Source organism: Solanum stenotomum, chromosome 5 (assembly GCF_019186545.1).
Source record: "Solanum stenotomum isolate F172 chromosome 5, ASM1918654v1, whole genome shotgun sequence".
Taxonomy (NCBI): domain Eukaryota; kingdom Viridiplantae; phylum Streptophyta; class Magnoliopsida; order Solanales; family Solanaceae; genus Solanum; species Solanum stenotomum.
The window spans coordinates 38,579,046-38,593,081 of NC_064286.1; the positions used below are offsets into that span (position 1 = coordinate 38,579,046).

The 14,036-nt window shown below is 35.5% G+C and overlaps 1 protein-coding gene and 2 pseudogenes across 2 annotated transcripts; all 3 read right to left on the bottom strand.

The window, feature by feature from the left end:
- The window catches only part of LOC125863928 (L-type lectin-domain containing receptor kinase IX.1-like), a 2,349-nt pseudogene extending 842 nt beyond the window's left edge, over window positions 1-1,507 (bottom strand).
- Window positions 1,508-5,943: 4,436 nt separating this feature from the next.
- Window positions 5,944-12,560, bottom strand: LOC125865861 (L-type lectin-domain containing receptor kinase IX.1-like). Of its 2 annotated transcripts, none has more exons than XM_049546117.1 (2): window positions 10,324-12,560; window positions 5,944-5,994 (listed from the first exon to the last, which is right to left on the bottom strand). In XM_049546117.1, the coding sequence occupies exon 1, from the start codon at window positions 12,484-12,486 to the stop codon at window positions 10,345-10,347; it is 2,142 nt and encodes a 713-aa protein (XP_049402074.1). In that variant the 5' UTR covers window positions 12,487-12,560; the 3' UTR covers window positions 5,944-5,994; window positions 10,324-10,344. The 2 variants fall into 2 exon arrangements, with proteins under 2 accessions (XP_049402074.1, XP_049402073.1); XM_049546116.1 differs by lacking the exon at window positions 5,944-5,994 and adding an exon at window positions 6,130-6,186.
- Window positions 6,208-8,306, bottom strand: LOC125863929 (L-type lectin-domain containing receptor kinase IX.1-like; annotated as a pseudogene).
- Window positions 12,561-14,036: the final 1,476 nt, after the last annotated feature.

The window sequence follows — 14,036 nt, forward strand, 5'->3', positions numbered from 1 at the left end:
GTTTTGAGCCGAGTATTATGTGTCCCGTCACCCATTTGTAGAGGAGGGTCAATGAAAGCACCAAATGATATGAACCAACTTGTATTGATAAACTGATAGGAAATACAAGCTTTTAGGGAATCCAAACTTGCTGAGAAAAGTAAAAAAGAACTACAGCCATTCAACTACCAAAAGCAACTAAAAGGAAAACTAAGAAAAGAAATAAACTTTCAAAATATGCATAAGCAGTACTCTTGTATGTCTCTTCTATTTATAGGTTTTGTTGCTTGGAGAAGAACCCTATGTGGTGATCTGTGGCTTTTGGCATGTCTGACACATTTGTCCCCTTGTTGGTTCCTGTAGTGGAGTATTCCTCCAAATATTTAGGTACAGCTTTTAGCCTGTTGCTGCGCCTAAGTGTGAGTGGACCATTAACCATATTCATAACACATACTCTTTTATTCCTTGCTTTGACTCCCTTGAAATCCTCTTAACAGCAATATAGGAGTCAGATTCCCTAAGATATAATTTATAAACACCTCCGAACCCACCCTGCCCAAGCATCTCTTCCGGCGAAAAGTTATTTGTACATCTAGCCAACTAACCGTACAAAAACTTCTTTGGTCCTGTGCTTCTTTGAAATTCATTGTTCATAGAACCATCAATAATATCATCATCTTCATCTTCATCTTCTCTGACCTTCCACTTTCTCCAAAATGCAAACAATATCAAAACAGATACTGCTACCGAAACACAACCGCCAGAAATGAATCCAATCACTAATCCTGGCTTATTTTTGCTTGAAGTATCTGGCACCTTATATTTTAAAGAAGAAGTAAAATTCCAAGAATAAATGGTTTGTATTGCAATGAATCTTCCTGTTGCACCTGAGAAGCCAAAAGTGACCCATTCTGGCAAATATTTCGTCAGATCAAGATTGTAAGATAGAGTCTGCAGGACAGTGACTGTGGTATTCCCTTGTGGTTCTCTTACCATTCGGAATGCTACTAAACCAAGTCACATTAACAACAGATTGCATTATACCAACATGATCACCCTTTGGGTCATACTGGTTCAGATGGATGTCAAACTCAACAGCAACAAAAGGATGATTTCTCGATGTATTTTGTCAACTATCAATTGCAAGGCCAAGGCCGCCTCCTGCGGCTGACTTGTTATCAGGAATTCTTGAACCTGCAGGAGCGAGGAAGAAGGCAAGACCATCAGCATATAACTTTTCTCCATGTGAATCGATTTCAAAGGAGAAGTGCGTAGAGAAATCTGTGATATTCCCTGAGGTATTGTCCCAAAGATAGAGTGCTTCTGAATATGTAACTCGGCCTATGCTATAGTTTAAACCAATACCCAGCTGGTTTTTGGTGAGCTGAATTGCACGGTCTGTAGGATAGGCATCTGCCTCATATGTTAAATTCTGATCATTGGGATTAAAACTATCAAAATTGAAGGACAATGAAGTGACGAAGGGGATTATCAAAACAAGGTATGTTAAAGATGCAAAAACAGCCATAGTTAGACAAATGTTTTATCAGATTGCTAGACAACTGAATATAATTAATCATATATATCCATTTCATTTTCTCATCATTTCAAGTGCAGACTAAGGACTTGGTCAATATTTCTGTCAGCAAAGTATACCATTTCATAGCAAAGATAGTAACAGGATAGTTGAAATTGATAAAATCCTTATAATTATAGAGGAAGCAACAAGTATCTTTATTCCCTTTCTTCTTACACGCTAATTAATTGACTCCAATTTGTTTTGTAGAAGGGGTCATGTTTTAGCAGAACCATGTAAAGAAGTAAGCAAATTGTTCAACCTAGAGGATCCGTTGATCCATGGGAGATTTGCAACAACAGTATTCTCTTATTTATAAGCCAACAAGAGCTAGGACTAACACAGCAGTTAATAGTTGTACTAAAGGCATATTATAGTGTACTGCAGAGTTGTGGTCTATAATTGCATCTATTTCTTTTTTTCTTTCCTATTCAACACGTGTCTTGCACTATCTTCATCATCGAACCACCAAAACCCCTCAAAAGAGCAAAATTGGGTTTCAGACTTTCAGAGTTTCAGTGCTTGGAAGCTTCGGGTTTCAAGGGTTTTGTGGGTTTCTCTTTTTCCTATTCTTTACGCTTTTAATTTCAGATCTTTGTACTCTTCAGTTTTGGGATGGTTTTTGCATTTCTCCATCTGGAACTCTCTAAATCTATTTCATTTTAAGTCAGATTTCATCCTACTGGGCCTTGATAAATTGATCAAATTTATCCAGAATTTTTTGAATTTGATAATAAAATTTTGTTGTCCGGGTATTGAAAAAATCCAGCAAAGTAGAAAAGTTGAGTTTGGTGTCAAAGGGTTTACATGGAGATTCCACCATAGATGTCAAGCTGAGTTTTCCTGTTCATGCTCTGAACTGTTGGTTACATCAGCTTATATTATTTTGCTTTATAGAACAATTTCGCCCTAGATTTCTCTCCAACATGGAATCAAGAATGCACTTTCCTGATGTTTCATCTCAATGCATGTTATAATATGTGTATTTGTTCCATTTGGAAGCATCAATGTTTGATGGGTAGGAAATATCTACTTTATATATTTTAATTTTTTGATTGTTTTTGGTTTTTGTACAAAGTCCTACTTAATTTTAGATGTACTATATCATTTAGACTTTAGTACATCATCAGAAACAACTTCTTTATCTCTCAAGATAAGGATAAAATTGAGTATGTTATTGTTGTAGACTTTTAGTACATTGTTCATATTCTTTGCTGCTAAAAGACTTTCCAATTTGCAAGGAGAAAGGCAAAGCAGTAACTGAAATTGAGTTTGTCTCAACAGGTCATTCTAAGTTATTCTAGCCATTACTTCATATTGAGCTTACATTAATAAGTTTCATGTTAGTCTTTCGACCTCTATTTCGAAGGCTCATTAGTTCATTGTTATACTTTTTGAATTAAATTAGACTAGATAGCATTAAGTGCTTCGAAGATTGATGACTTGATAAAGATTCGCTCAATTGTGTCCAGGCAAACAAGTCAACAATAATGAATAACCAGTATCTTCTTTAGAGCTTCAACTATATATTTTCTTCTATTTGAATCTTTTGATTTATCTTCGTCCAATAAATATGTGGTCTGTGGAAATAATAAAGTTCATACACCTATGAGGATCTTACGCTAACTATTTTTGGTATGCATGCTTTCCAATAATTTGCAGGAAAAGAAAATAGTAATGTCCCCATGGGTACATTGGATAGTGAAGAAGTTGGGGTGTAAAATCAGAATGTTCCTGACAGCTTCACGAGCAAACAATATACTCAGTATGTTAAGAAATTTATATTAAATATGTATTATTGTGATTCAAATCTTTCTTCATTGTTGCAGTGCTTCGTAAGATTCTACTATTTCCTTACAAAATGTACACACTTCTCTTAATTCCAACTTACTTGGTTGATTGATACATGTTTTTTCAAGATACCGCCACGTCTTTTTGAATCCTTCATATGCATTGAGTCCTTGACACACCCGGTTGGGGACGGATGTGATATGCATTTGAATACTTTCGGTGGATCATCAAAACACACTAAACAAATAAATAGATTTACTTACATTGGATACTTACACACCCATATTGGAACAGTACAGTGATTGCCGTGAGACCAAAGTTTTCTCCTACTTTGGAGTCAACAGGATAGAATTTTAACTTACTGTAAATATAGACCGACAAGATACACTATGCCGTTTCGAGAGATTGGGAAAGTTACCCCAAAGGAATTTTTACTAAGTGCTTAATCATACATCTAATTTCAGCCATGGAGTTGAGCTCTAGATTTTTTTCACTTCTCACTAATGCATAGTTTTTATCTTTCTTATCTTCAGTTATAAGTGGTGACATCCATTTGTGGCAATAATTTCATAGAGCTTTTTTATAGAAGTTGAGTTTCACTCTTCTCTTACTCCTAAACAACTGCTTTCATTGACAACATAGGTGTATTTCACCTCTTTTTTGACTTGCAGAACAAACCTGACTTTTCTGGCCTATTTTTGTGCACCTACCTCACCTTGTACAACTCTTCCAGCTTCTCCTATTGTCTTTCTTGGAGTGAGTCATTGTCATCCTTCTATTAATTCGCATTTCTCATATTGTTAGAGGGATTTCGTAATTTCTTTGGTCACACCGTCAAGGCTTCTCTCTGTCTTTGTTCCTATATCAACCTTTTGTTAATATTAGATAAAAATTAATCTTTCAATCTCAAAAAGAAAATATGAAGCTTGGGAGAACTTTGTCTTCTTTAAGACATGTTTACTTCAACTAATGTCACAGTAGTGTTATAAATATGATGAAAAGTAAGTTGATTTGTGTGATATCAACATGTGCATCAAAACTTTTAAGTTTTAACTACAACTTTCCACAAGAAAAATGTGTTCCTTATTAGAATTCTGAAAGTACAACAATACTGACCATCTTTTGCCGAATTTTAGAAAAAAAATTAAATGACAAGACTAACATCTTCACTGTTGGCATTACACATATCATAAAAGAAAGATGGAGTGAGAACCAACTAGAATTATCTTCGTACATTATTAAACATCGTATATTTTTAAGTTTCCAGGTATGATTCAACTCTACAATTGAAAAGTTCAAAATTTTATTGACTGATTGACCATTGTTTTTGATGATGTAATTTTTAACTATTGCGTAATATGATAAAAAAAATATCTTTTCCCCTTATACGCTCTAAAAAAAGGGTATGTCGGGTTTTTGGACCCTATGTTGAGTAAGGGTTCCAAACCTTCCAAAAGTGATAGGTATGTGTTCTTTCTTGGCACTCTCTATCTATATTATGTCAACCTAAAAAGAGCGATGGAAAGTGAATTTCAGGTTCGATTGATAGAACATGTAGTGAACTGTTCCACTGTTGCTAACTTATATTGTATTAACCATACTTTTGGAGCTTTTATATGTTGTCGTTTCTACAGGGCAACAACATATATGCAAATTCTGTATAATCATTGTTTTTTTTTTGCTGGACTCTCCATTACTTAGTTCTCAACCATTATATATTCTTCTCCATTTTATGGGTTTACTGGTTTCAACAACACTTTGGGATGACTATCACTTTTATATGGAAAAAGAAGACAATAGAATGGTAATTACATTAGGAAAGAAATCATTTTTATCTTTTAAAGAGTGAAAACGGAAATAGAAAATGAGAAAGGAGGACTGAGTACCACAATTATATTGTAACATACCAATATAAATCAACTCTAAATATGTCTTTTTCATGATATTTGAATTGTCGTATCATTTTTTTAAAAGAATAAGATGTGGAAAAATTAAACGTTGAATTAAGAGGAACGACGGCGACGGTTTAGAATAAAGGAGTTGCTCATTCTTCGCCTCTTTGACCTTTATGAAGCTTTGAACCTGCTCAGAAATTAGTTTCCAACTCCAAGGAATATTTCACAATACTTGCCTGAGTGGGTCAATAGAAAAATCCATTTGACTTGGCCAATAAGATACAAGATTGTTGGAGCCTTAGCCTTAAATTAATACACGCAATACTGATTCTTCATACAACACAGCCTCTTCATCTTCATCTTTAGTAGCACTTTTGTATGCACGTTGATGTTTTCCATAAAATCAGTTCAATGGGCCTTTGCCTTGTTGAGAATATAACTAAATTAATGATAAAAGTGTGCTTTCAAAAATAGCTTAAGCTACTAGATGAGATGGCCGTCACACACTTCTTCAACATACGTCTTTTCCAGCTAGATATTTTGTCCTCGAGGAAACAAATGATACAGGATGTAAGTACACAAATCAGATTACAATTAAGCTCAATAGACATGTATTTAGGAAAAGAGTATTTACACTATTTAATGTAAACTTTGAACAAGAATTGTGATTCATTCAATCATCTTCATAACAGTAGACATAAAGCAAAAGTTGGACACTGCAATTGAAAGATTGAATGCAGGGAAATAAAAGACCTGTTCATTNTAAGTACACAAATCAGATTACAATTAAGCTCAATAGACATGTATTTAGGAAAAGAGTATTTACACTATTTAATGTAAACTTTGAACAAGAATTGTGATTCATTCAATCATCTTCATAACAGTAGACATAGAGCAAAAGTTGGACACTGCAATTGAAAGATTGAATGCAGGGAAATAAAAGACCTGTTCATTTATAAGACAATATCAACGTGTGTACAGAAGTGATGCGGAAGGCGAAGATGCTGCAGAAGCTGCTGTGTTATTTGAAGAACCAGTGTAGTCTCTACTCCCTGAAGACTGTATTTCAGATATCCCAGGACCATCGGAGTCGTATGGTGATGCAAATGAAGTAGTTGATCCATAACTGCAATATGTCGGTACAGGCATGTTTAGAGGGAGTGTGGGCAATGGAGCTTCAAAATTAAGCACCTGAATTGCTTGCCTTATAGAAGGCCTGCAATTGTTATTTGGATGAGCACACCATAAGCCAACAATTAGCAAGTGCTCCACCTCCTCTTCATTGAACTCTGATGAGAGTCTAGGATCAACTGCTTCACTAATATTTCCCATCCCGTAAAGTCTCCAAGCCCATTCGATAATATTTACTTGATGCTCCTCAGCTTTAGGATCAATAGGTCTCCTTCCACAAACTATTTCTAACGCGACAACACCAAAGCTATAGACGTCTGTTTCCTTGCTAGCTTTGCCAGTGGTGACACATTCAGGAGCCATGTAACCCATTGTGCCTGCCAAAACTGTTGTTTGGGATCCCTTTTCATGGTCAACTAACCTAGCTAAACTAAAATCCCCAAGTTTGGCGTTGAAATTGGAATCCAATATAATATTGCTCGACTTTATGTCCCTATGCACCACACATTGTTCCCATTCTTCGTGTAGATAAAACAATGCTGAGGCCAAGCCTTGAGCAATCTTTAATCTTTTGGCCATGTCAAATGGCTTTTTCCCTTGAAAAGATGGTGGTCTAAGCTTCCATTAGGCATAAACTCATAGACAAGTAGAAGTTCTTTTTTTTCATGGCACCAACCAATGAGTTGCACCAAATGCTTATGTCTTAACCGGCTGATGATCTTGACTTCTGATGCATACTCTTTTATTCCTTGCTTGGACTCCCTTGAAACCTTCTTAACAGCAATATAGGAGTTGGATTCCCTGAGATATCCTTTATAAACACCTCCGAACCCACCCTGCCCAAGCATCTCTTCCCGCGAAAAGTTGTTTGTACATCTAACCAACTCACTGTACAAAAATTTCTTTGGTCCTGTGCTTCTTTCAAATTCATTAGTCATGGAACCATCAATAATATCTTCATCTTCATCTTCTCTCACCTTCCTCTTTCTCCAAAATGCAAACAATATCAAAATAGATAGTGCTACCGAAACACAACCGCCAGAAATCAATCCAATCACTAGTCCTGACTTATTTTTCCTTGAAGTAACCTCTGGCACAGGGCTTGGTAGGGGTACATCTGGATCTGTTATGTTGTCATTATAGTTTAAAGAAGAAGTAAAATTCCAAGAATATATGGTTTGTATTGCAAAGTAGGTTCCTGTTGCACCTGAGAAGCCAAAAGTGACCCATTCTGGCAAATATTCCCTCAGATCAAGATTGTAAGATAGGGTCTGCAGGACAGTGACTGTGGTATTCTCCTGTGGTTGAAAACCAGTGAAGACAACACTAAGATTTTTTGAGGTTGAATTATAAGTAATCCAGGCATCAGTTCTCGTACCATTCGGAATGCTACTAAACCAGGTCACATTAACAATAGATACCATGTAGTTGATGTTGATGCCTACATGATCACCTGGTGGATCATCAATGTTCTTAAAGGTGTCAAACTCGACAGCAACAAAAGAGTGATTTCTTGATGTATTTTGTCGACTATAATAATTTGCAAGGCCAAGGCCGCCTCCTACAGTTGAGTTATCAGTAATTCTTGAATCTGCAGGGGCGAGGAAAAAGGCAATACCATCAGCATATATGTTCATCCCCTGTGAATTGATGCTAAAGGAGAAGTGCGTAGTGAAATCTGCGACATTCCCAGAGGCCTTGTCCCAAAGATGGAGTGTTTTTGAATATGTGGCTCGGCCTATGCTATAGTCTGCACCACTATCGCACTGGTTTTTGGTGAGCTGAATTACAGCATTTGCTGGATAAGCATCTGCCTCATATGTTACATTCTGATCATTGGGATTAAAACTATCAAAATTAAAGGACAGTGATGTGACAAAGGGGATTATCAAAACAAGGTATGTGAGAGCAGATAAAGATGCAAAAACAGCCATAGTTAGAGAAATGTTTTATCAGATTGCTAGACTACTGAATATATCCCTTTCATTTTCTCATCTTTTCAAGTGCAGAATAAGGAGTTGGTCAATTTTTTTCGTCGGCAAAATATTACCATTTCATAGCAAAGATAGTAACAGGATAGTTGAAATTGATGAAGTCCTAATTTTAGAGGAAGCAACAAGTATTCTTTATTCCCTAATAAAACATAAATTCAAGAGTCAAATATTGATGAGAATAGTATAACAATCAAGTCATTTTACAATATTGAAATATTATCATATCCTATGCAAACCTCTAGAGTATTATAACATGTTCATCCTATTCTGTAGGAGATAACAAGAAAACATGGTCCTTAATCTCATAAGATTGTTTCGAAATACCTTCACTGGTACATCTACATAATTAATGTTCAGATTCCTCCATAGGATTTTGGGATTTCAAACTTTCAATTGGATCAGGAAACAATTCTTAATTTATTGGATTAGACATTTTGTAAAGAGTCTCACTTTCATTTATTACCCTTTTGAGGAAAATTATTTTCTAGAAATGTGACATCTTGTGATTCAATTTCAATAGTATTTTCATTCTCCAATTCATCAAATAGAACATATCTTTTGAAGTGTTCTAAGTATCTTATAAATACATGTTTCTTCCTTTTGAACTCAGTTTACTGAACTCACCAAAACGAATTTGAAAAAAGTGCAGGACCAAAGAAGTTCTTGTACAGTAAGTTGGCTAGATGTACAAGTAACTTTTCGCAGGAAGAGATGCTTGGGCGGGGTGGGTTTGTAACGGATATCTCAGGGAATCCAACTCCTATATTTCTGTTAAGAGGGCCTCAATGGAGTCCAAGAAAGGAATAAAAGAGTATGTATCAGAAGTCAGGAGACATAAACATTTGGTGCAACTCATTTGCTAGTGTCATGATAAAAGAGATTTTCTACTTGCCTATGAGTTCATGCCTAATGGAAGCTTGGATACCCATCTTTTCAATAGAAAAATCCATTTGACGTCGCCAATAAGATACAAGATTGCTCGAGCCTTAGCTGTTGCTATATCTACACGAAGAATGGGAAGAATAGGTTGTGCATACGGACATAAAGTCGAGCAATATTATGTTGGATATTCGTACTGATTTAATTGCTAAACTTGGAGATGGGAACAACAGATGCTTACAGCTATGGTGTTGTCTCATTAGAAATAGCTTGTGGATGAAAGCCTACCGATCATACAACTGAAGATCATCAAGTAAACATTGTTAATTGGGTTTAGGGACTTAATGGGATGAGAAATCTTGGTAAAGTAGTTGATCTTACGCTGTCATCAAAATTCAATGAGAAGTAAATGGAGCACTTGCCAATTGTTGGCTTATGGTGTGCTCATCCGGAAAACAATTACAGGCCTTCTATTAGGCAAGTAATTCATGTCCTTAATTTTGAAGGTCCATTGCCTGCCCTTCCTCCTAACAAGCCTGTGCCAACATATTGTATTTCATCACAATATCTACCACCATATGATACCAATTGTCCTGAGATCACCCATGCTCGATGATATTAAATGAATACACACAACACTGATTCTTCATACAACACAGCCTCTTCATCTTCATCTTTAGTAGCACTTTTGTATGCACGTTGATGTTTTCCATAAAATCAGTTCAATGGGCCTTTGCCTTGTTGAGAATATAACTAAATTAATGATAAAAGTGTGCTCTCAAAAATAGCTTAAGCTTTTAGATGAAATGGTCACACACTTCTTCAGCATGCGTCTTTTCCAGCTAGATATTTTGTCCTCGAGGAAACAAATGATACAGGATGTAAGTACACAAATCAGATTACAATTAAGCTCAATAGATATGTATTTAAGAACAGAGTATTTACACTATTTAATGTAGACTTTGTACAAGAATTGTGATTCATTCAATTATCTACATAACAGTAGAAATAATAAAGAACACATAGAGCAAAAGTTGGACACTGCAATTGAAAGATTGAATGAAGGGAAATAAAAGACCTGTTCATTTATAAGACAATATCAACGTGTGTACAAAAGTGACGCGGAAGGCGAAGATGCTGCAGAAGCTGCTGTGTTATTTGAAGAACCAGTGTAGTCTCTAGTCCCTGAAGAGTGTATTTCAGATATCCCAGGACAATTGGAGTTGTATGGTGATGCAAATGAAGTTGTTGGTCCATATTGTGGTGGACTGCAATATGTCGGTACAGGCATGTTTGGAGGGAGTGTGGGCAACGGAGCTTCAAAATTAAGTACCTGAGTTGCTTGCCTAATAGAAGGCCTGCAATTGTTATCTGGATGAGCACACCATAAGCCAACAATTAGCAAGTGCTCCACCTCCTCTTCATTGAACTCTGATGAGAGTCTAGGATCAACTGCTTCACGAAGATTTCCCATCCCGTAAAGTCTCCAAACCCAATCAACAATATATACTTGATGCTCCTCAGCTTTAGGATCAATAGGTTTCCTTCCACAAGCTATTTCTAATGCGACAACACCAAAGCTATAGACATCTGTTTCCTTGCTAGCTTTGCCAGTGGTGACACATTCAGGAGCCATGTAACCCATCGTGCCTGCCAAAACTGTTGTTTGGGATTCCTTATCGTGGTCAACTAGCCTAGCTAAACCAAAATCCCCAAGTTTAGCATTGAAATTGGAATCCAACATAATATTGCTCGACTTTATGTCCCTATGCACCACACATTGTTCCCATTCATCGTGTAAATAAAGCAACGCTGAGGCCAAGCCTTGAGCAATCTTGAATCTTATTGACCATGTCAAATGGCTTCTTCCCTTGAAGAGATGGTAATCTAAGCTTCCATTAGGCATAAACTCATAGACAAGTAGAAGTTCTCTTTTTTGATGGCACCAACCAATGAGTTGCACCAAGTGTTTATGTCTTAACCGGCTGATGATCCTGACTTCTGATGCATACTCTTTTATTCCTTGCTTTGACTCACTTGAAACCCTCTTAACAGCAATATAGGAGTTGGGTTCACTGAGATATCCTTTATAAACGCCTCCGAACCCACCCTGGCCAAGCATCTCTTCCTGCGAAAAGTTATTTGTACATCTAACCAACTCACTGTACAAGAACTTCTTTGGACCTGTGCTTCTTTCAAATTCATTAGTCATGGACCCGTCAATAATATCATCATCTTCATCTTCATCTTCATCTTCTCTGACCTTCCTCTTTCTCCAAAATGCAAACAATATCAAAACAGATAGAGCTACCGAAACACAACCGGCAGAAATCAATCCAATTACTAGTCCTGACAGTTTTTTGCTTGAAGGATCTGGATCTGGATCTGGGGTTAGTAGGGATACATCTGGATGTGGCACAGGGCTTTGTAGGGGTACATCTGGATCTGTTATGTTGTCATTATATTTTAAAGAAGAAGTAAAATTCCAAGAATAAATGGTTTGTAATGCAAAGAGGGATCCTGTTGCACCTGAGAAGCCAAAAGTGACCCATTCTGGCAAATAGTCCCTCAGATCAATATTGTAAGATAGAGTCTGCAGGAAAGTGACTGTGGTATTCCCTTGTGGTTGGAAACCGGTGAAGACAACACTAAGATTTTTTGAGGTTGAATTATAACTAATCCAGGCATCAGTTCTCTTACCATTCGGAATGCTACTAAACCAAGTCACATTAACAACAGATACCATGGAGTTGATGTTGACACCTACATGATCACCTGGTGGATCATAATAGTTCTTAAAGGTGTCAAACTCAACAGCAACAAAAGGATGATTTTTCGATGTATTTGGTCCATCATAAACTCGAAGGCCTAGGCTTCCTCCTATGGCTGATTTATCAGGAATTTTTGAACCTGCAGGGGCGAGGAAGAAGGCAAGACCATCAGCATAAAAACGTTTGCCCAGTGAATTGATTCCAAAAGAGAAGTGCGTAGTGAAATCGGTGATATTCCCAGATGCCTTGTCCCAAAGATAGAGTGTTTTAGAATATGTAGCTCGGCCTATGCTATCGTTTAAACCACTACCCTGCTCGTTTTTGGTGAGCTGAATTACACCGTTTGGATAAGCATCTGCCTCATATGTTATATTCTGATCATTGGGATTAAAACTATCAAAATTGAAAGACAATGAAGTGACAAAGGGGATTATCAAAACAAAGTATGATACAGATGCAAAAACAGCCATAGTTAAACAAATGTTGCTACACTACTCTATAATGTTTTTATATTTTCAAGTGCAGACTCAAGTTTTTCGTCGCCCAAAATATTACCAATTCAAAGCAATGAACTTCTTCTTTTCTTATCACACGCTAATGAATTGACCAATTATTTTTTTAGAAATAAAGTATTCTGGAAAGGGACTGCGGACATGCTTTAGCAGATCCATAATTGTCACTACAACTTGCAATCTTTTGAAAGTCGCGACACACCCAAAATTTAAAATATGTATATTTCAACCCTCAAATGTATATATTTTAGGAAAAATCCTTTTGGCCACAAAATTTGGCCAGAATGATATTTTGACTATGCTATTTTACCTTTTTAAACATTTTTACTCTTTTACCTTTAATACATTTTAACTAAAAAATGGAAAAAAGAGATTTCGTCAACCTGTCTGCTTGTAGTAGGGGTAGTTTGGTAATTTAAAATTTTTAATTTTTTTTTGTCTATTATCACTATATATATTAAAAAATATTATAAATCGTAATAATTAATAGCTTCAAAAGATTTGAAAATATATAAAAAGATTTCGTTAACTCTAAAAATTTCATCTATACCACATAAACTGGGATGAAGAGAGAGATATTATATAAAATATATTGTAAATCACAATAATTAATAACTTAAATATCAAAAAGAATTTATAAAAAAATTGATTGACTTTTGAAATTTCATTTGTACACATAATACAAAAGGAGTAATATATATTATGTGAAAAATACGTAACAAATACTATAAATCACAATAATTAACAACTTAAAAAAAAAATCTCTCACTATATATATAAAATAAAATAAAATTGGTTGACTCTAATAGATAAAAACATGTTAAGAAATTGGTTAACTTCAAATTCCACATATATCACATAAATAAATTAAAACAAAAAAAGTAACATATATTGGACCTGTGCTGACACGAAATCCGTATCTAGTTTAATTATAAGTGTTCAAGAGGAATCGAAACCTCATCAAGGAGGGGAGGGCAACAAATATAAGCAGATTTCATTTTTGTCATTGGATCAAAAGCTTACACTATTATTGAGTTCTCAATAAATAGCGGGGGTTAAATTTAAGTGTTTTTATATATATTTCATGAATGAGTCAAGTTTAAGCGTTATATAATTAGAGAAGGATTAAAAAACATACATAAATTATTCCTTTTTTTAGTTTCAAACTTAAACTATTGAGAGTCTGAGTTTCATACTAAATTAGTGAGAGTAGGGGTGTTCACGAGTCGGTTTGGATCGGTTATTGGTGAAAACCAAAACCAAACCAACTTAATCGATTTTAAAATTATCAAAATCAAACCAAACCAAATATAGTATATATTTATCGGTTTGATTGTTATCAGTTTCGGTTCGGTTTGGTTTGGTTATTCGGTTATTAACCATAGACAAAAATAAAAGAAACAATTCATTCAAAACGTGAAAAAAGTGACAACAATCCATTTAAAACGAAAATAGTTAAAATGACTGACATTACAGAACTTTCAATCATTAAATTTACTATGAATAAA

Excerpts from the sequence above, each read along its gene's own strand:
- LOC125865861 (XM_049546117.1), bottom strand. The coding sequence starts at position 12,486 with ATGGCTGTTTTTGCATCTGTATCATACTTTGTTTTGATAATCCCCTTT.